Source organism: Thalassophryne amazonica, chromosome 16 (assembly GCF_902500255.1).
Source record: "Thalassophryne amazonica chromosome 16, fThaAma1.1, whole genome shotgun sequence".
Classification (NCBI taxonomy): Eukaryota; Metazoa; Chordata; class Actinopteri; order Batrachoidiformes; family Batrachoididae; genus Thalassophryne; species Thalassophryne amazonica.
In genome coordinates this window covers 59,415,875-59,439,205 of record NC_047118.1, presented here as the reverse complement: position 1 = coordinate 59,439,205, position 23,331 = coordinate 59,415,875, and the positions used below count along the sequence as shown (strand labels likewise).

Below are 23,331 nucleotides of genomic sequence, written 5' to 3'. Positions count from 1 at the left end.
TAAGAAAAAGAGAACACGAGTCTTAAAATGGATTTGAATTTCTGCTGAGAATTATACTGGCAAGAGGAAAACATCCTGCAGGCAAACAACTTCGCTACAAAGATGTCTGCAAGCGAGACATGAAGACCTTCAACATCGACCTGAACATGTGGGAGCTCAGCCTCCAAACACAGACTGGAGACTGTCCAAATCTGAAGAAGCAACCAGCAGCTCCAGGCAAAGAGGCAGAGGAACAAGTAAAACAGACCAGCATCATGCTTTGTCTGCATCCAGTGTGGAACACATTGCCATTCTTGCTTTGATCAGTCTCCCGAGACTCACCGTGCCAACAGCATTTGGCACGGTGAGTCTCGGGAGATTCACCTTGTTTGTTACTGTTTTTTTGTTGGTTTTTCTCTTTTTGGGTGTTGCAAGATGGCCGCCGGGTGGCTTCATTGGTGTCCTTCGCTCGACGATCAGTTGATGCAAATCTCGATACAAAGCTTCGCCGGAAGTTGTGTTCGGCACACGCGTGGAAGCTCCGACACCAACCGTCTCAACAGTGCAGGTAAAAGCTTTAGCAGACAGTGTTGCTTATCTGTTCCTGTCTTTTCCACGTTGCAAATGAAATGACAGCGCAAATACGTTGTAATAAATTTCACACGTTGCACACATGCCTTTCCTTCTTTTTAAGCACTAATACGCGATGTGTATGCAACTTAATAAGTAAGCTAATGCTTTTTGTTAGTTTTTTTGTTTCGCTTGTCCTCATAAAGCTAACTGTATAAAATTCTCCAGTTTATTTACATGTTGAGATTTAAAGTGACATTTTAGTTGATCTGCATGCCGGATTTTAATCATTTTTTTGCTGGTTTATTGTGTTTATTTGCCGTCAGGCACGAAACAACCTAAAACTGTTGGTGGAAAAACAACCAGCTTTTGTTAATAAATCTCATTTTTTGTACAAATTGCGGAATTATAACAAGAAAGTCGAGAGCTGACTCAGAAAATGCCTGCGACGCTCCCAGAGGAGAGCTTTTAAACATTGGGTCTGTTGGTCAGTGTGATGTCATAAAGCCTGTTTTGGAAATTACGCATTTGACACTGTAGAACATCACTTCTTATTGAAAGCTTTACAAGCATTCGGATTTGGTTCAAAATTTATAATGACCATTCAGACACTCTATAAAGATATCAATAGCAGTGTCATGCTTTATCCTAACACCACCTCAAGGTTTCCCATTACAAGATCTGTACAACAAGGGTGTCCACTTTCCCCTCTATTTCTATTAGCAGTCGAATTACTTTCAATATATATTAAAAATGGTGAGGAATTAAAAGGAATTAAAATCTTTGAGAAAGAAATTAAAATAACTCAATTAGCGGATGATACTGCTATATTTCTAAAAGACAAACTTCAGGTTGGGAGAGCGATATGTAAGATTTAAGAATTTTCAGAGGCTTCCGGTTTGAAACTAAATATGTCCAAATGTGAAATTCTATGTTTGTATGACTGTGACGATACAACAATTGATAATATAACTGTAAAGGAAGCAGTCAAGTATCTTGGAATTCACATGTGTAAGGACAGTAACATGTGCCAGCACCTTAACTTCTCTCCTAAACTGAAAAAAGCTAAAAACGTTTTTAATATGTGGACTCAAAGAGATATCTCTATTTGGGGAAGATCACTCTTAACAAAAGCAGAAGGAATATTTAGGTTTGTCTATCCTGCTCAATCTCTGAATGTTAAGCAAGCTATTTGTGATGAAATCAATAAGTTAATCACAAATTTTGTTTGGAAGAATAAACAGCATGGAGTGAAACGAACTATACTGACTAACCACAAGGAGTCAGGGGGACTGGCGCTTTTAGACTTTCAGGTTCTAAATAGTACGTTTAAGATCAAATGGATCAAAAAATGCATTGGAAACCCTGACTCTTTGTGGTATTTTATTCCCAACAATATTTTTGAAAAGGTTGGAGGTCTTCCATTTCTACTGCAATGTAACTTCAATGTCACTAAACTGCCGCTGAAATTGTGTGCTTTCTATCAACAAGCCCTTTTAGCATGGAAACTGCTACAAGCACAATTTTTCACCACACACATGTATTATTTGGAATAATGAGAACATTACTGCACGGAATCAAACACTTTTTATGCCTAAATGGATAGAGCGAAAAATCATGTTTCTTCAAGATATATTTGACAATCAAGGTCAAATATTTATGTATGAAATGTTTTTAAGAATTCACCAATTTCCAATCACTTCTAAAGAATTTAACTGTTATGAAAAGTATTCCTAGTGAACTGAAAAGTGCAGTAATAAATATATTAGGAATACAATTCAAAATTGTATAAATATACCCAACTGTAAATCTTACTGGAGCTCTCAATACAGTGATTTAAACTAGAAACATATGGCTGCACGCCTTTCAATATTGTATTTATAATAAAATTAGAGAACTACACTGGAAAATTTTACATCGTATTTATCCGACAAACTTGTTTATATCCAAATTTACAGATGTAGATCCCAAATGTTGTTTCTGTGGTATAGAAGAAGAGTCAATAATACATCTATTTTATGAGTGTAAGTTCACAAGAGATATTTGGCTTAATTTGGAGTTACTTATTCATAATAAAACTAATAATAGAATTAAAATAGCCAATCATAATGTAATAAGCTCCTTTGAATATAAAAATATACAATATCTAGTAAACCTAAGCTAAATTCAGTCAATCTAAGCCCCTTCTTAAACTATGGATAATTGAAATCAACACCTACCTTAAAACTTTAAATAATATACCAAACAAAAAAGCTATAAAGACAATAAACTTGGTAAAGAACTTCAGTTTACAATAAACCCTCCCATACCCCTTGGATCTGTGTTGTATAATATGTCTTCTGTTAAGAGTTTGGGATGATGTCTGTTTGTTAGTCATGCTGTATGTTAGTCATACCGTTTGTCTGCCTGTACCTCCTGTTGTTTTTCCTTTGTTTAATAAAAAACCAAAAACAAAAAGAAGTGTCTGGATAGGATTGCTGGGTGTTTGGATTGTTTCTTGCATTAGGAGTAAAAAATGACTTGATCTTTTGCTACGCTATGCTTTTACTTCTTCACTGTTTTATGGCCTGTAGGTGTAATTTTCGGTGCTACCATTCATAATGGAAACTACAACAGAAGAATACAAGTTCCAGTTATTTGACCTCAACACTCAGGTGTTACTGAAAACAGCCCTGAAAGGTCAGTACATTACGGAGCTGTTTACTCTCGTACTTCCAATGTAACATTAAACTTACTTAACCTTCACAAGTTCTTATCTGATATAAGGTCCAAAGTACACAGGGTGTTTGTGTTCCACATGATAAAGACCACTCGGGCACGCTAGTGATTTGGGATTATAATTTGAAATATAATCTTTAATGACTCACATTTAGTGGCATTTTTGTGCAGCACAAACTGTACATATCTGAAGATTCTCACTCATCCAGGAAGTAGATCAATAAGTATACAGTTATTGGCAACTGGATTGACGTGGATGAGTGTTTAAAAAATTGTCACCAAATAAATTTACCTTGACCCGAGCAAGTACTTTGATAAAAATGAGAAGTATTGTTCAACATTCTCTGATATGATACCAAAATGTGGCTTCGCCATTAGTTCTAAGTGGGATTACTGCTTTTTACATTTACCAAAATGGCACAGATTTCTAATAATTCGTTATTAATGTCAAATGAATTAAGGATTGATGTTTTACAGGATTAATTTATAAACATATACTTACATAAATATTAATAACTAAATATAACAAGCAATCAACCAGTGTACATCACGCTGCCTTTATTTGGCTTGGCAGTTGTCATGTCACATCTCTCGGTGTTTGCATAAAGTAGAATTGGCCCCGTCGAACTGGCCGCCTAACGACCACGTCTCTTGTCCCTGTAAAACACTCACTGGTTGAAAATGAATGGCAGCTGGTTGCTTTGCCTCTGTCTCTTGTAATGATGTGACCATGGGGTGTTGGGGATCCCTACTATTCTTGACAGCATTGTAACCAATGCCGGCGGAGCAACCGCTGCTGGGCAAACTATGTAATGACACCGTTTCCAATAGCCAAGGTGTTTTCTGCATTGTTTATTTGGCAAAAAAGTTTTCATATCAGCATGTTTTTCTGCATTATTTGATGAAATGTTTTTTTTTGTTTTTTTTTTTTTTTTTTGCAAAATTAACAATACTGATATGTTCATGAAAGGCTCTCATCGGCCAACCGATATGTCAGTTAGGCTGCAATGAAAATGCCCTTTGCAATTTTATGGAACTTAGGGTGATGTCTTCATAATGTGTGTCTTGTTTAGTCTTTGGTCAAATACTCCAAAGATCAAAGACTTGTTTGTTTGCTTTGGCTGTAAAACAAGCAGCGGTAATCGTAGAGGCCACCAGACCAACACGAAACTGACGGACAAGCTCATTTGAAGCCATGTGTAACTTTAAAACCAGATGCATGGCTGTAACAATAACCATAACAACTTGAACTACACTTTGCTATTAACTTTATTCATTTTTGGTTTCCGTAGAAAATTGTGCCATTACTGTTAGGGGCAGAAGGTTCCAGGTTCAAGACCACATGTGCCCATTCTCCATGTAATATGGAGTTGAGTCAGGGCATCTGGCATAAAACGTACCAAATCCTGCACTCTGTAGTGAAATCACTGTGGCGATCCAGAGAAATTAGGAGTAGTTGAAAGTATAACAGCCACTGTTTGATAGATACTCGGTCCTCTTAATTAGTTCTGCATCAGTGCTGATACAATCATTGTATAGGATCAGTTCACCTGTAACATTTAAATTAAAATTTTTGTCCACTGTAAAAAAACAAAACAAAAACAACAACAACAAAAAAACAAAGTTCTCAGACACTCCACTTTTTCTTGATGTATTGTCTTTTTGTGTATGTACAACCCCTGGCAAAAATTATGGAATCACTGGCCTCGGAGGATGTTCATTCAGTTGTTTAATTCCATCCATCCATCCATTTTCTTCCGCTTTATACGGAGTCGGGTCGCGGGGGCAGCAGCTCAAGCAAAGCCGCCCAGACCTCCCGATCCACACACACCTCCCCCAGCTCCTCCAGGGGAACCCCAAGGCGTTCCCAAGCCAGCCAAGAGATGTAGTCCCTCCAGCGTGTCCTGGGTCTTCCCCGGGGCCTCCTTCCAATGGGACGTGCCTGGAACACCTCTCCAGCGAAGCGTCCAGGGGCATCCGGAAAAGATGCCCGAGCCATGTGACTCCTAAACTTTTTGCAAGTTGTTTAATTTTGTAGAAAAAAGCAGATGACAGACATGACACAAAACTAGTCATTTCAAATGGCAACTTTCTGGCTTTAAGAAACACTATAAGAAATCAGGAAAAAAAATTGTGGCAGTCAGTAACAGTTACTTTTTTTTACTTTTTTACTTTTAAAAAATTATGGAATCATGCAAAACAAAAGAACGCTCCAACACATCACTAGTATTTTGTTGCACCACCTCTGGCTTTTATAACAGCTTGCAGTCTCTGAGGCATGGACTTAATGAGTGACAAACAGTACTCTTCATCAATCTGGCTCCAACTTTCTCTGATTGCTGTTGCCAGATCAGCTTTGCAGGTTGGAGCCTTGTCATGGACCATTTTCTTCAACTTCCACCAAAGATTTTCAATTGGATTAAGATCCGGATTATTTGCAGGCCATGACATTGACCCTATGTGTCTTTTTGCAAGGAATGTTTTCACAGTTTTTGCTCTATGGCAAGATGCATTATCATCTTGAAAAATGATTTCATCATCCCCAAACATCCTTTCAATTGATGGGATAAGAAAAGTGTCCAAAATATCAACATAAACTTGTGCATTTATTGAAGATGTAATGACAGCCATCTCCCCAGTGCCTTTACCTGACATGCAGCCCCATATCATCAATGACTGTGGAAATTTACATGTTCTCTTCAGGCAGTCATCTTTCTAAATCTCATTGGAACGCCACCAAACAAAAGTTCCAGCATCATCACGTTGCCCAATGCAGATTCGAGATTCATCTACTAGTGGTTGGCTCTCACTGCGGTATTGTATCACTTCCTGTTCTGGAGCACAGCGGTGTTTTTCTGTATCTGTTAGCTGTTTAATCTGCGCAGTTAGATTGATCTAGTTATCTAGATTACGATTTGTTTCCCAGTGTAATCTTTACGTGCCTTAACTAAAGCACTCCTTCTGCTGAATCACCTCTAAATTATTTACACATTATTCACTTTGCGTGTTTTTAGGAATCCGCTAGCTTAGCGTAGCTACTAGCTCTTAGCCGATTTAGCATGGCGGCTTCTCCTGTCTCTCCCGCACTTTTCTGCTCTGGGTGTGAAATGTTTAGTTATTCCTCGGCCTCCTTTAGCAGTAACGGTACTTGTAATAAGTGTAGCTTATTCGTAGCTTTGGAGGCCAGGCTGGGCGAATTGGAGACTCGGCTCCGCACCGTGGAAAATTCTACAGCTAGCCAGGCCCCTGTAGTCGGTGCGGACCAAGGTAGCTTAGCCGCCGTTAGTTACCCCCTGGCAGATCCCAAGCAGGCCGACTGGGTGACTGTGAGGAGGAAGCGTAGCCCTAAACAGAAGCCCCGTGTACACCGCCAACCCGTTCACATCTCTAACCGTTTTTCCCCACTCGACGACACACCCGTCGAGGATCAAACTCTGGTTATTGGTGACTCTGTTTTGAGAAATGTGAAGTTAGCGACTCCAGCAACCATAGTCAATTGTCTTCCGGGGGCCAGAGCAGGCGACATTGAAGGAAATTTGAAACTGCTGGCTAAGGCTAAGCGTAAATTTGGTAAGATTGTAATTCACGTCGGCAGTAATGACACCCGGTTACGCCAATCGGAGGTCACTAAAATTAACATTAAATCGGTGTGTAACTTTGCAAAAACAATGTCGGACTCTGTAGTTTTCTCTGGGCCCCTCCCCAATCAGACCGGGAGTGACATGTTTAGCCGCATGTTTTCCTTGAATTGGTGGCTGTCTGAGTGGTGTCCAAAAAATGAGGTGGGCTTCATAGATAATTGGCAAAGCTTCTGGGGGAAAACCTGGTCTTGTTAGGAGAGACGGCATCCATCCCACTTTGGATGGAGCAGCTCTCATTTCTAGAAATCTGGCCAATTTTCTTAAATCCTCCAAACCGTGACTATCCAGGGTTGGGACCAGGAAGCAGAGTTGTAGTCTTACACACCTCTCTGCAGCTTCTCTCCCCCTGCCATCCCCTCATTACCCCATCCCCGTAGAGACGGTGCCTGCTCCCAGACTACCAATAACCAGCAAAAATCTATTTAAGCATAAAAATTCAAAAAGAAAAAATAATATAGCACCTTCAACTGCACCACAGACTAAAACAGTTAAATGTGGTCTATTAAACATTAGGTCTCTCTCTTCTAAGTCCCTGTTGGTAAATGATATAATAATTGATCAACATATTGATTTATTCTGCCTTACAGAAACCTGGTTACAGCAGGATGACTATGTTAGTTTAAATGAGTCAACACCCCCGAGTCACACTAACTGTCAGAATGCTCGTAGCACGGGCCGGGGCGGAGGATTAGCAGCAATCTTCCATTCCAGCTTATTAATTAATCAAAAACCCAGACAGAGCTTTAATTCATTTGAAAGCTTGACTCTTAGTCTTGTCCATCCAAATTGGAAGTCCCAAAAACCAGTTTTATTTGTTATTATCTATCGTCCACCTGGTCGTTACTGTGAGTTTCTCTGTGAATTTTCAGACCTTTTGTCTGACTTAGTGCTTAGCTCAGATAAGATAATTATAGTGGGCGATTTTAACATCCACACAGATGCTGAGAATGACAGCCTCAACACTGCATTTAATCTATTATTAGACTCTATTGGCTTTGCTCAAAAAGTAAATGAGTCCACCCACCACTTTAATCATATCTTAGATCTTGTTCTGACTTATGGTATGGAAATAGAAGACTTAACAGTATTCCCTGAAAACTCCCTTCTGTCTGATCATTTCTTAATAACATTTACATTTACTCTGATGGACTACCCAGCAGTGGGGAATAAGTTTCATTACACTAGAAGTCTTTCAGAAAGCGCTGTAACTAGGTTTAAGGATATGATTCCTTCTTTATGTTCTCTAATGCCATATACCAACACAGTGCAGAGTAGCTACCTAAACTCTGTAAGTGAGATAGAGTATCTCGTCAATAGTTTTACATCCTCATTGAAGACAACTTTGGATGCTGTAGCTCCTCTGAAAAAGAGAGCTTTAAATCAGAAGTGCCTGACTCCGTGGTATAACTCACAAACTCGTAGCTTAAAGCAGATAACCCGTAAGTTGGAGAGGAAATGGGTCTCACTAATTTAGAAGATCTTCACTTAGCCTGGAAAAAGAGTCTGTTGCTCTATAAAAAAGCCCTCCGTAAAGCTAGGACATCTTTCTACTCATCACTAATTGAAGAAAATAAGAACCCCAGGTTTCTTTTCAGCACTGTAGCCAGGCTGACAAAGAGTCAGAGCTCTATTGAGCTGAGTATTCCATTAACTTTAACTAGTAATGACTTCATGACTTTCTTTGCTAACAAAATTTTAACTATTAGAGAAAAAATTACTCATAACCATCCCAAAGACGTATCGTTATCTTTGGCTGCTTTCAGTGATGCCGGTATTTGGTTAGACTCTTTCTCTCCGATTGTTCTGTCTGAGTTATTTTCATTAGTTACTTCATCCAAACCATCAACATGTTTATTAGACCCCATTCCTACCAGGCTGCTCAAGGAAGCCCTACCATTATTTAATGCTTCGATCTTAAATATGATCAATCTATCTTTGTTAGTTGGCTATGTACCACAGGCTTTTAAGGTGGCAGTAATTAAACCATTACTTAAAAAGCCATCACTTGACCCAACTATCTTAGCTAATTATAGGCCAATCTCCAACCTTCCTTTTCTCTCAAAAATTCTTGAAAGGGTAGTTGTAAAACAGCTAACTGATCATCTGCAGAGGAATGGTCTATTTGAAGACTTTCAGTCAGGTTTTAGAATTCATCATAGTACAGAAACAGCATTAGTGAAGGTTACAAATGATCTTCTTATGGCCTCGGACAGTGGACTCATCTCTGTGCTTGTTCTGTTAGACCTCAGTGCTGCTTTTGATACTGTTGACCATAAAATTTTATTACAGAGATTAGAGCATGCCATAGGTATTAAAGGCACTGCGCTGCGGTGGTTTGAATCATATTTGTCTAATAGATTACAATTTGTTCATGTAAATGGGGAATCTTCTTCACAGACTAAAGTTAATTATGGAGTTCCACAAGGTTCTGTGCTAGGACCAATTTTATTCACTTTATACATGCTTCCCTTAGGCAGTATTATTAGACGGTATTGCTTAAATTTTCATTGTTACGCAGATGATACCCAGCTTTATCTATCCATGAAGCCAGAGGACACACACCAATTAGCTAAACTGCAGGATTGTCTTACAGACATAAAGACATGGATGACCTCTAATTTCCTGCTTTTAAACTCAGATAAAACTGAAGTTATTGTACTTGGCCCCACAAATCTTAGAAACATGGTGTCTAACCAGATCCTTACTCTGGATGGCATTACCCTGAGCTCTAGTAATACTGTGAGAAATCTTGGAGTCATTTTTGATCAGGATATGTCATTCAAAGCGCATATTAAACAAATATGTAGGACTGCTTTTTTGCATTTACGCAATATCTCTAAAATCAGAATGGTCTTGTCTCAGAGTGATGCTGAAAAACTAATTCATGCATTTATTTCCTCTAGGCTGGACTATTGTAATTCATTATTATCAGGTTGTCCTAAAAGTTCCCTAAAAAGCCTTCAGTTAATTCAAAATGCTGCAGCTAGAGTACTGACGGGGACTAGAAGGAGAGAGCATATCTCACCCATATTGGCCTCTCTTCATTGGCTTCCTGTTAATTCTAGAATAGAATTTAAAATTCTTCTTCTTACTTATAAGGTTTTGAACAATCAGGTCCCATCTTATCTTAGGGACCTCGTAGTACCATATCACCCCAATAGAGCGCTTCGCTCTCAGACTGCAGGCTTACTTGTAGTTCCTAGGGTTTGTAAGAGTAGAATGGGAGGCAGAGCCTTCAGCTTTCAGGCTCCTCTCCTGTGGAACCAGCTCCCAATTCAGATCAGGGAGACAGACACCCTCTCTACTTTTAAGATTAGGCTTAAAACTTTCCTTTTTGCTAAAGCTTATAGTTAGGGCTGGATCAGGTGACCCTGAACCATCCCTTAGTTATGCTGCTATAGACGTAGACTGCTGGGGGGTTCCCATGATGCATTGTTTCTTTCTCTTTTTGCTCTGTATGCACCACTCTGCATTTAATCATTAGTGATCGATCTCTGCTCCCCTCCACAGCATGTCTTTTTCCTGGTTCTCTCCCTCAGCCCCAGCCAGTCCCAGCAGAAGATTGCCCCTCCCTGAGCCTGGTTCTGCTGGAGGTTTCTTCCTGTTAAAAGGGAGTTTTTCCTTCCCACTGTAGCCAAGTGCTTGCTCACAGGGGGTCGTTTTGACCGTTGGGGTTTTACATAATTATTGTATGGCCTTGCCTTACAATATAAAGCGCCTTGGGGCAACTGTTTGTTGTGATTTGGCGCTATATAAAAAAAATTGATTGATTGATTGATTGATCACTGAATATGACTTTCATCCAGTCATCCACAGTCCACAACTGCTTTTCCTTAGCCCATTGTAACCTTGTTTTTTTCTGTTTAGGTGTTAATGATGGCTTTCGTTTAGCTTTTCTGTATGTAAATCCCATTTCCTTTAGGCGGTTTCTTACAGTTCGGTCACAGACGTTGACTCCAGTTTCCTCCCATTCGTTCCTCATTTGTTTTGTTGTGCATTTTTGAGTTTTGAGACATATTGCTTTAAGTTTTCTGTCTTGACGCTTTGATGTCTTCCTTGGTCTACCAGTATGTTTGCCTTTAACAACCTTCCCATGTTGTTTGTATTTGGTCCAGAGTTTAGACACAGCTGACTGTGAACAACCATCTTTTGCAACACTGTGTGATGATTTAGCCTCTTTTAAGAGTTTGATAATCCTCTCCTTTGTTTCAATTGACACCTCTTGTGTTGGAGCCATGATTCATGTCAGTCCACTTGGTGCAACAGCTCTCCAAGGTGTGATCACTCCTTTTTAGATGCAGACTAATGAGCAGATCTGATTTGATGCAGGTGTTAGTTTTGGGGATGAAAATTTACAGGGTGATTCCATAATTTATTCCTCAGAATTGAGTGAGTTCATATTTTTTCCCTCTGCTTGTTCTAAAAAGTAACCGTTACTGACTGCCACAATTATTTTTCCTGATTTCTTATAGTGTTTCTTAAAGCCAGAAAGTTGCCATTTGAAATTACTTTAGTTTTGTGTCATGTCTGTGATCTGCTTTTTTTCTACAAAATTAAACAACTGAATGAACATCCTCCGAGGCCGGTGATTCCATAATTATTGCTAGGGGTTGTATGTGTGTGTCTCAGATCCCAGTTCAGTGAGCCTGGAAAAAGTGTCCAACATCATTGTGGATCAGTCTTTGAAGGACCAGGGGTTCAGTAAAGAGGCTGGCCGTATTTGCTTCACCATTGTGCAGGTCTGCACTGTTGGCAGCTTGATAGTTGACTGTCACACATAAGATTGTCGAATATCCACGCTTTGTCCAGTGTTCTGACCCTCAGTTGTTCCCCTCACACAGGCCGAGGCAATGCAGAGCAATGGAACTGTGTTCAGAACCAGCCTGTTGAACCGTCTGCAGCAGGAGTTCATGGTGCGTGAAGAGACAAGAGTGTGCTCGCTAGAAGATTGGGTGTGCTACGTCACGTTAATCTGCCATATATTTGAATACCTCAAAGTAAGCCAGAAGCATGTTAAAAGAAAAGGAAACCTGTTTTGTTTTGCCCATCATGTTGTTAGATCTAATATTATTGTCACATTTTTGTTAATTATTACAGTATAGAGCAGAATGTATCAACAAATGACTTCTTCTGTGGTGCTGACATGGTATTCAGTAAAAATCCATTATCTGTCTTGCACACATCCAGGACTCTGATTGAATCCAATTCCTCCTGTTGTATAAAACTGAACTTTCACATGCCTCAGCGGTCTAATAGTTCACGGTGGGGGTGGGCTTTTTTTAATCTAAAATTAATATCATGGAATTTTTCACTTTTTTGGATGGTGATGATGATATTATATATCACCAGTTTTGCCTTCTGTGAACCTTTAAGTAATTACCTTATTTGAGTGAAAATTTATCCTGACCTGTTTTTATTTTCAAATAAAATACTTTACGTTTTGTTTTTGTGTGACATATTATTGCGAATGATGTGCTGCCAGCAGTCTGTGTATTTGTCACGTAGGTCAGCAACACGCCGATGTTGGCCCTGGTTCATCCCGTGTATGACTGTCTGATCAGACTGGCCCAGCCTGATGCTCTGCTAAATGAGAAGGAGGTAGAGAACAAACGTGGCTCTTTTTGTCATATTCTGTATGTTTTGTCTTATTTTGATTTATCCTACGCCACTAGAAATATTTTTTGCGTGTATTAACACTCTGAACTTTGTACACTTTGTGAGGATTTTTTTTTTTTGTGACACCCCCCTGCAGGTGGACTGCCTGGTGCTGCAGCTGCATCGCATTGGGGAGCAGCTGGAGAGGATGAACTACCAGCGGATGGACCAGCTGTTCTGTCTGCTGCGGAACGGCTTCCTGTTACAGAAAAACCTCAGCTCCATGACCCGCCTGCTGCTGCTGGAGATCCTGGAGTTCAGAGCCGGAGGCTGGATGCTCAGCAGCCCCGCCTACAACTACTACTACAGCGAAGTCATTGCTGAGTAGCGTTGTTACGGCTAGTGTGGTTACAGAGACCAACGGTGTCATCGATGACCCTTCAGGTACTTTGTCAGGGTCAAGACGTTGAGACCTCCTTTCCTTTCTCACCACTGATGGAGAAACCAGCAATTTTAAGACACTTTTATTTTATGAAATGTGAAGATTTCATTCACATCACTCTTGCTTTCCTGGATTATTCCTTATACTTGGAAAATATTGTTCATAATTGGTGCTGTGGCTTTTTAATGTACTCTTAACTTGTTAAGAGTTGATGAGGTTTAGCCAGTTTGAGGTGTTCTGGGTATCGGGACAGATTATGTAAAAGATGATTATGGATAGAGAAGACGAACTTATTTTTGTTTTCCTGAGCTTTTTCCACATTCCTTTTATAAGAAAACATTTCAAAGTTAAAATCAACTTTCACATTATTTCATTTGGCGGGGGGGGGCTTTTCAGGGAGAATTCATTTTAAAAAATCAGATCTTTTTAGCCCGTTTTTAAACTGTAGCAGTGATAGTCAGTGATGTGGGGTCAGGTCTGGGAGTGTGCACTGCATTCTGGCATCTGAAAAGTAGCCGTCTATCTCCCACAACCAGGTGAAAAGTAAGTGTGTCCATTACCTTCTCTGGCTGCTATGGTCCTCGACACAGAGGCACCTGTGTGCTGAAATACACCATGTGCCCAAAATGGCGTTCTCTCACAATGCAAGTGATGCACCTGATCTGAGTCTCCCTAAGTAACCGTGCACTTGACACAAAGTCCTTCCAGCAGAACCCAGCAATCCCCCAAAAAGACCTAACACCAAAAATGTCCAATTGCTGTCATAAGTCACTGGTTAGCATCAAAGTCTCACAACAGGAAACACCAGGAACCTCAAGACTTTTTTCTCTTTCAGAAGTATCAGCATCACCAAACACCGCTGTCCAACTAGCTCATGACTCTGTAAAATCTTCTCAGGCATCTCTCAGTCTTAAAGGCTGAGAACCCAGAGACATGAATGTCTCTCTAAGTTCAGCACTTGGCTGAGTTCAGCAAGTCATTAAAAGCATGGATCTTAGTCTTGATCCAGGACCATCACAAACCCCAACACTGATTTCTCACTCAGCTTTTCAAGTGCTGCATTTATGGTCTCTATTCCACAAAGATCACAGCATCATCTGCAAAGTCAGGGTCACTAAACCTTTCCATGTCAATGAAGGCACGGAAGCCACTGGTTCCACAACCCAACACCCTGTCCATGCCAAGAACTGAACAGCTTAGGAGCCAGAACACACTCCTGATGAACGCTGGTATTAACTGGGGGTGGTGTCAGAGGCTCCGCCTTCACTCTGCACAGCACACGTTGTACCCGTCTATGGAGTGCCTACCATGACCAGCATCATCTTATGGATCCTGTGAAGCCCCCGTCAGCCGAAACAAATGTTTGATTTGACATTTATTTTTAGGTTGTAGATTTTTGCATTCCATGATGGATGAGCAGTTTACTACAAATTACTTTTTTTCTATTGTACATGAGCTGTGCTGGTTGGATAATTTGTGATTGCTTAACTTTTAACATTATTGCAACAAACAGAAGTACTTTGTATGGCACCAGTAATATAAATATGCTCCTTTAATGTTGTCTTAAGTCAACCAAAGAACTCTTGAGTCCTCATTTATAAATCTCTGTGCATGCACAGAGGCAGAAATGTGTATCAGTGTTCTTTTTGCCACTTGTATGTGCACGTGTGGCTGAACAGGAGATTGTTTCAGAAAGCAGGATCAACAAACTCTGACTTTCTCTAACATCCGAGTTGATTTATCCTGAGATTGAAAGGCTGAGTTTTCAGTTCCAGAGCAGCTGATTAAGTTAGTTTAATAAACTCAGACTAGATTCATTCCGAGTTAAGCACATCCACAAAAGGCAGTGTTAATGGAGCCCTGATACTGGGATTCACCATGGCAACCGCTAGAAAAATAAAAATAAAGCAGCACTGTTGCTACAAGATTGAGAAACTGTGGGAGAAAACGCTGCTCGAGTCTGTGTGTATGTTTGATTTATTTTATTAGATCACAAGTATAATATATAAGATCATTGGTAGAATGAACGTAATATTTAAGATAAAATCCTGCACCGCATCCCAGATGCGGAAGCAGCTGAAAATGAAATATAAAGGTGCACTGACACGTGCATGACTTTGATTCATGCACTTGCACAACCTGTGTCATGCAGGAGAGTAAACTCGTCTTTAACGAGTGCAGACTGAACATGAGAGGGGCGCCGGCACGTGCAATTGCGCAAAGAGAATTTTGAAATGTTAAAAAAAAAAATTCTTCACGCATAAATGTCGTGCTATGTGGTGCAATCTGCTCACCAACACAACGTGCAGCTCGTCAAATGGAGTAACGAAGTGAACAGAGCGAGTGGTTGCATCAGAGCGCAGCTTGTCTTAGCGATTATAACAAGATGTTAAAGCAATCAAAAACATACTTTAACAGCTGCAGACAAGAAGGAAAGAAAATGCAACTGTTTTACCAAGCCATGACAATGTAAACATGACAAATAATTACCTTTTAAGACAGCTCCAAATGCTTTCTCCAGCTCATTCAGCTTGCGCGAACGGCGCTGCTGGAGCGGTCCTCTGTGATTCAGGAAGCGATTAGAGCAGTTTTCAACAGACAACTTGCAGAGAAAATGATTAATCGGCTACGAAGTAATTATTTTATATACGCAGTGTCCAGCATAGAGCGCGTGACAGGTGGTGGAACAAAGCACGGCCTCCAGCTGGGAACACAGCGGGTGGGATCATCACAACAATGTGCGTGAATCAAATTCATGCATGTGTCAGTGCACCTTAAGAATAAAGCTCAAACTGCTGTGCCTCATTTTAATCAGAATGTGAGTAGCGGTTTTAATTTTTGAAAAGCAAATTTGTGAAGTTATGGCACATTTCTTCAGGGATATTATTATTATTATTGTTTGATTTACACAAAGGTTCAGGTTCCCCCCCCCAATGTCACTTACATTTTAGCACATTTTTAAATTTAACTTGTCGAAGAAGCTGCAGCAGTATGACCTAAGTAGCTTCATATTTAGGCTGATTCTGTATTCCATACGATGCTGTAGGACTGTGGGATTATAGGTTTTTACGTTGTCTTTTCCTCAAGTTCAGGTTCCAATGCAGCAGCTTTGTTTACTGAGTCTGCTGCATGTTTTCTTGAGTTTTTTTTTTTTTTTTAAGAGCTGCCAAATCTGTGCCTGTGTTCAGATGAAACAGGAAAAAATGTTATTCTGTAAAATTAACAATTTAAAGGCATAAATTTGGAAGTCTCTATATAGCCAGTGTGATATTATTCATCAGGATTAATAATATACAGGAAACGACCAATTTACAAAAATATCACAACTCACAAAGCCAAATTGAATAATATAAACTGAGTAAAATTATTTATTTTATGCATTATGAATGTACAAATGCATTTGTTCTATTACATTTTTTTCCCCTCAGTATGATTCTCATGTTTCCTCGTTTACTGTCGTTTCTAACCTGGAAAAAGTCAGAGCCACTTTTGAGTTGACTGTATATTTCACTCCACAGCACTATTTACAGCACAGTCCCGTCTCCAAAAGATCTTGGATTATTTACAGCAGAAACACATAATACGACGGTTTAAGTCCCACAGCAAAAAGCACTACCAGCGGTAGTGTGCGAAGGCTCTGTTGGATTCTGCCATCTTGTGCAGCTCGTACTTCTTCTTGATAACGTTGCCCTCCATGACGTAAGCTGCCAGCAGCTCCTGGCTAAGTTTTTCCGGCATGTGTGTGCGCCTGTGCTTGTTTTCACGGCATTCTGTGATCATCCATTTCATGGCAAAGAAGCGGCGCTGCTCGTCTCTCAGTGGGACGGGCACCTGTGGGGGAGTCAGAGGCAAACTAGAATGTTATGAGAGTGCATATATCCACCACAAGGACCAGAACACCCTGAACTGCATTCCTGAAGTGACCAAAAACAAACAAACGTAGGTCCAGATTGTCCTTTTCAAAAGGAAGCAACATAATATAATATCCAGAAGCCAGAAAATGATCCATAAAGCAAAGGAACTTATGTAAAACTTAAGTTTATTAACAAATTAAATTACATTTTAGGTGTGCTGTGTCAGGTGGATAATGTCACATTTCCATCTGATGTCAGTAATTCCATGAATTCCTGATTTGTGATCCTGAGGTTCGGTTGGAGTGTTATAACTAAACTTGGTTGGGGGTTAATTTGAGCCTCCTTCCTCAATGTAAATTCTGTATGCTCCTCCTGGACTTCTTGTAAATGGACTATACGTTTATACAGCTATTTTATGGTGACAGTGCTTTACAGTGATGCCTCACATTCAAATACTGATGTCAGGGTGCCACCATGCAAGGCACTCATCTACACATGAGGATTTAGGATCTTGCCCAAGGAAACCTTAAGGATTTTCTGGTCTGAAGGAGATTTGAACAGAGGATCCTCTGGTCACAACCCCTCCCATTTAATCACCACCATCTGTTTCGTTTGGAACAAACCAGAATTATGTTGATAAAGAATTGTGCTCAAATTCTCCATATGTTTGGGATGTCTCCAGGGCAGTGCCTGCCTGGTTCCAGCAGCTGGGCTGGGGTCTTCTGTTTGCACAGAAAGCAGGAGCAATGGTCCCTCGCTCCTTGGAGTGTCGGACTCCATTTGGTGCTGTGACTGTGGTCAGTGTCCTGTGTCTCATGCTTGCGGTGCTGCATGTATGCAGAGTTTAGGAGCAATCTTTCACTGGGGGGCTGTCTGCACTGCTTGTGGCTACCTCTCGTCCTCAGGTGGGGTGGGGGGCTGGCCCCCTTCTTGCACATCTTCTCTTGCAGGGGTACTTTTGGCTCTCCGGTCCTTGCTGTGCATACAGGGCTCCATTTGGCTGTGAGGCTGTGTTTTAGTTTTGCATTTATCTGGCTTTGGTGCAACGCTCATGTACACGTCTGTTTTCTTTAGACTTTTTATAAATGTCTTAGTTTTTTTAGCGGGGCTGTAAAATATACCGTCCACCATAATAAATTTTTACGAGACATAAAAAAACAATAATCATGTAATATCCCGGTAAATAACTGGATTTTCATTACAGATTTGGGGAGTAGCATGACGGTACTCTTGTGTTTGTATGTCTCAGACCATTCTTTGTATGTCTCAGACCTTCTATGACTCTGTTGTGGCCTCTGCTCTCCTCTATGCTGTCGTCTGTTGGGCCTCGGGTACACAGAGCGGGAGAGAAAGAGACTGAATAAGCTGGTCAGGAAGTCCAGCTCTGTCCTGGGTTGTCCTCTGGACTCTCTGGAGGAGGTGGCTGAGAGGAGGGTGTTAGCCAAGTTAAAATCCATCATGGACAACTCCTCTCACCCCCTGCACCGGACTGTAGTGGAGCTGAGCAGCTCCTTCAGTGACACACTGAGGCACCCACAGTACAAGAAGGAACGATACCGCAGGTCGTTCCTCCCTGCTGCTGTCAGACTGTACAATAACACTGTGAAATAACTACATGCAATAATATGTCCACAAATCATGTTCAATAACAACTCGTTTACAAATCCCAGCACTGTCACCTTATCACATCTAAATTCCATTTCACATATTGTAAATAAGATGCTCCTATTTTTTTTCAATTCCAATCATGTTTCTATATGCATATGTACTTTATATATATTCTATTTCTCTCTCTCTCATTTCTACTTCCATTTTCTTATTTTATTGTATTGCTACAAGTATTATTATTGCTTATCTTTGCACACGCTGTTTGATGCACATTTTCCTCTGCTCGCACCCATCTTGTGTTTTTTTTAAGAGCTGACGTAACATGAATTTCTCCACTGTGAGATCAATAAAGTCTTATCTTATCCCCCCCCCCACTCCCAATTCAATGTGGTTGTTGTAAAACTGATAACCTTAACAGACAGCAATGCTCTGCTTTACACAATCAGCTGTGCCATTTCATATTTTGCAGAGTGAGTTGCAGATTTTTATTTTTTTTTTATACTGGTTTGGGAGGTCCTGTGATTTATTTACAAGTGGGGGGGAGTGGTATTCCCCTTCGTCATCAATAATAACCATAGTTATAATTACTATTTATATATGACTCCCAGGAATCAAAGTACTAAACAAAATAAATTAACTGAATAAAAGCTAATAACAAAAAGCACTCTACAACATTGTACAAAATCCCAAATTAAAGTGCTGACAATACAGAAAAAAGGTGTAACTTAAATGGATTTTTCATCTGCAACAGGCATTTTTCTTAATAGATGCAATTTACACTCCAGAAAATATGGCACTTTGTAATTTAATGGTCCACCAAATTACTTGAAACTGTCCTAGCCTGTAATTCCAATAGCCATCATGGCAGTGAATAAGCAAGTCCTGCTAAATATTCCTTTTTTTTTAAGAAATACACATTTCCATTAAGCATATTTTTAGTTTGCTACGTCAAATTGTACAGTTTTGCATTTATGTTCTTGCACATGCAATGATGCAAATCTAATCGTGTCTGAAAGTAAGAGCAACGTGTCAGCCGCCGATTATTAATTTTCTACATCATTACAAATATTATCGCAAATTTCCGTGAAATATCTCATTTTGATGCCATATTGCACACACCTACTTTTTTGCGCTCTGCATGCAGAACCGCATGCGTACACACACACACACACACACACACACACACACACACACATCCATATAACTCACACCTTCACATGTACTACAATGAATATTGCTACCAGCCAGACCACCTCCACTTATCAAGCATGGTTCTGTCTGTCCGATCACTGTCCGTGGCTTTGTGTCAATCTCAAGCACGGTTGTGATTTGCACTTTTCATAATCACTGTCACTTTTTGTTTAATGGTGTTTCTATGGGTCACCTCCTTTAATTTATATGAAACAAAGGGGACAGCAAATTGCTGTCGCCATATTAAAATTGTAGATATTAATGAAAATGGAATATGTGCAGTAGGAGAAAATTTAATTTGAACATTTTTAAATAAAGTATACATACTTAATGCCAACAGCTGTATTTCACTGTAGTCACATTTGTCCTTTTAGTTCTACTCATGTTCATAGTGCAGAGGTTGTTGTACATTGGCGACTGTGTAAAAGCTGCTAAAACATGAATCTGGCCGACGTAAATAACCCAGAACTTTAAAACGCAGCACCTCTGAGTACATACCAACTTAAAAACCAACAGCTATATTTCATTTTCAAGCAGTTTGTCCTCTGTAGTTGCTTTATCTACGATGCAAATATTAAAAGCATAACGTGTTGTTGTTTGAGTCATCATGTTTGCACAGACAAAACATAAACTCATCACTCACCTGGTAGGCTTTTCCACTTTTTTTGACAACCATCAGTCCAACGACAGGCTTGCAGTTTTCCAGGGCCTTGTGAAAGATGACATAGGGGTTGCACTCAATCTCGTTCTTCTGTCCCTCTGGAGCTTTGTGATATTTCTCCAGTTGTTTCCTTTTAATGAGCTCCAATGTCTGGGAGGCCAAAGAAAAATAGGGATCATCTGCACTGCTGTGTGCTTCATGTTGAGGGTGTTTGTGCATATCTGTGTTTTATTACCTGTGTCATTAACTCTCTGGATAGAACTTTGTTTCCATGTTTCATCATCATATTGATAAATTTGCTGGAATGAAAATATAAAAAATGATGCCTGACTGTGAAATTAAACAAAAGCAGCGTAACTACAGTGATCTGATTTTACCCGAGGACCGGGTCCCAGAATACAGAGCTGCTCTCCGCATTGGTTGCTGCTTTGATGGGTCTGACGGGTTTGAGCTCCCGGAGCTCCTTCTCCTCAGGACTCAGCTCGGTATCCAGTTGGTTGTATGTCTCCTTCCTGATCTCTGGCTCTAGATAGTAAGGGTTGTACCTGCTCCATCGCACCAGCAGCACTCTGCAGAGGAATGCCAGAGTTTGGCAAATAAGGTCGCTGGTGAGGTTAGACGCATGGCGTAAAACTATCAACATGCACTTATAACAGTCACATTTATATCAATGTTATATCAGTGTCACATGATGTAACCATGTTATGCTTGATGGGGAAATATGCCACTGTGGAATACAACATGACAGAAGTAGTAGTAAGTCTTATCTAGGCTTGGGCAGTAACACTATATCCCAATGTTTTTTAAAAAAAGTAGTCATAGCCCTTTAAATGCAGTTATTAATTTTTTTGTTTTAATTGCTGTGTAATGTGCTATGTTAGCTCAAAGGTTCCGCTAATAGGCTGTTTTACCGGGGAAAGAAACTGAGCTGCTGCTCACTTCTTCTCGTTTCAAAGTTAGTGGGAGAGATGACTTATTGGACATAGAATGTTCAGCACAGGCTGCAGTGAAACGTTTCTCGGCCTGTTTGTTGTTGTTTTATTGTGTGACAATAATAATACAGTTGAATTAAAAATATAATTTAATATAAGAAATGAAGCTTCAAAACCACTTTTAAATAAAGTTATACATGCACTCATTAATAAGGCAACATAACAAATGAAACACCCCCAACAAAGTTGTAGGTTGGCATATGGTAATACCGTATTAACAGGTATAATTTGGGGAAGGTTTAAAGGTGCCAAAAGTTGGATGATACCCAATTGTAGTCCTGTCTATGCTTAAAAAAAAAAAAAAAAAAAAAACAATAGTATTACGGGCACCCATAACGAAACAAATGCTGCTGGTTCTTCCTGAAAACAAGTTCTGACCTGCACAAGTTCAGACCTGAAAACACTATGTAAATTTCATCACCACATCAACACTACCTTGACTACGTAAATGTCCAGTGTATTTTGTGAATCAGAACTATTACCGAATGGTACATGGACGCTACGGCACAAGACTCCCAGAAGTGCGCAAAGCCATGGTCCAAAAACAGAAGTACTGTTCAAATTTTGAAGGGTGTGTTTTTTGTTTTGTTTTTTGTATTTTACAAAAACTATACCCTAACCCTTCTTCTAACTCAAACCCTAAACAGCAGACAGTCTCTTCAGGTTCTCCCTTGTTTTCACTCGGGATCGCTACAGCAGATCCAAGGTGGATCTGCATGTTGATTTGGCACGTTTCACCCCAGATGCCCTGCCGAACGCAACTCCATATTACACTGGGGTGCCTTTGAACCAGCAACCTTCCGCAATGGAAACAAAAACACTAACTGCTTGACCATCACCCCTGCCCTCGGGAGTAAATGAACAAATTCCTACTTTGCAACATTTCACAAACTGCACAGAACATTAAATATTCTGTGCACTCTGCGAATTGGAAATCTTCCTTAATTAGACATTAACCACATCGGAATTCTAAAACTGTGCAAGACATCCAGAATTGTGCAAAGCCATAGTTTGGATATGGAACTGTTTACATTTCTAAACTTTTAATGCATTCCAGAATAATACATCCAAACTTTTTCCTCATCCTAATCCATTTAAGAGAACGTAAACCGTAGTTTGTTAGAAAGCTGCGACTTTAACTGATTGATTTTTATTTGTAAAAAATGGAAACATGTTTAAAGTAATACAATATAAAAATGTATTAAATAAACATGGGTACATAAATATACTAACACAAAAAAGCATAAATGCTTATTTCCATTGCGGCCCAACTGGAAATAAAACACACATCAACATAACAAACAGACAAATGTGACGGTGAAACGGTCCAACAAATAAAACACAATTGGTTTAATAATAACTAAACTGACTATTTTCTAGTTGGGACATCTTGCAAAATAAAAAGTGTACGGACTTTGACATCAGGTTTAGAGCCTCGGTTCAAACCTGGAAATGTGCAGTGCTCTAACAAAAATGTCAATCCGTTTCCAGAGCACAAAATCTTATGAGTTTGCCTTCTTTAAAGTTTACCTTTCACAAATTTCCACATTTCTACCTCTACGAAACAGCGCCGCCACCGACACCAATAGGTAAGTACAGGTATGCGCTGTAAGTGACCTTCTCGTTATTTCAAACACTTTATGAAGATAATTAGTTGATTCAGAAAACGTATTACATTATATTACCTAATGAATAAATACTTTTGTGTTAACAACCAGTAAAGGTTTAGCTACGTTTTCCTGAGGAACTTCACGTTAAAGTTTAAGTTCTAGACTGGTGCGCATGTGACAATATAAACCAGGTTAAAGCTGCCAACACTTTAAGTCTTTAATTATGTGATAATTATTAATATAATTACCTCGGTGTCCAAGGTTTAACAAAAGGAGAGAAAAAAGCTGCAGCCATGCCGAAAACAAGCCGATCAGCCAGGACCCCGGTTTAGTACGTCCTGTACATGCCTACCTATTAAAATAAAAAGTTAGACGCTTCACAAAAGATTAAATGTTTTTTTATTTTAATATTAACTCAAATAATAAATTTCAATGGATATTACTCGGGTGATAAGTGAGGAAGAAAATGC

The 23,331-nt window shown here is 39.7% G+C and overlaps 2 protein-coding genes across 2 annotated transcripts; one reads left to right on the top strand and one right to left on the bottom strand.

The window, feature by feature from the left end:
• Window positions 1–503: 503 nt before the first annotated feature.
• On the top strand, window positions 504–14,747 carry mif4gdb (MIF4G domain containing b). Its single transcript, XM_034191303.1, has 6 exons — window positions 504–547; window positions 3,123–3,228; window positions 11,538–11,647; window positions 11,750–11,905; window positions 12,414–12,506; window positions 12,661–14,747. The coding sequence occupies exons 2-6, from the start codon at window positions 3,150–3,152 to the stop codon at window positions 12,889–12,891; spliced, it is 669 nt and encodes a 222-aa protein (XP_034047194.1). The 5' UTR covers window positions 504–547; window positions 3,123–3,149; the 3' UTR covers window positions 12,892–14,747.
• Window positions 14,748–16,429: 1,682 nt separating this feature from the next.
• On the bottom strand, window positions 16,430–23,259 carry mrps7 (mitochondrial ribosomal protein S7). The gene is made up of 5 exons (XM_034191301.1): window positions 23,110–23,259; window positions 20,637–20,828; window positions 20,495–20,558; window positions 20,242–20,409; window positions 16,430–16,776 (listed from the first exon to the last, which is right to left on the bottom strand). Exons 1-5 carry the CDS (start codon window positions 23,154–23,156, stop codon window positions 16,558–16,560), a joined length of 690 nt encoding a protein of 229 aa, XP_034047192.1. The 5' UTR covers window positions 23,157–23,259; the 3' UTR covers window positions 16,430–16,557.
• Between the last annotated feature and the right edge of the window lie 72 nt (window positions 23,260–23,331).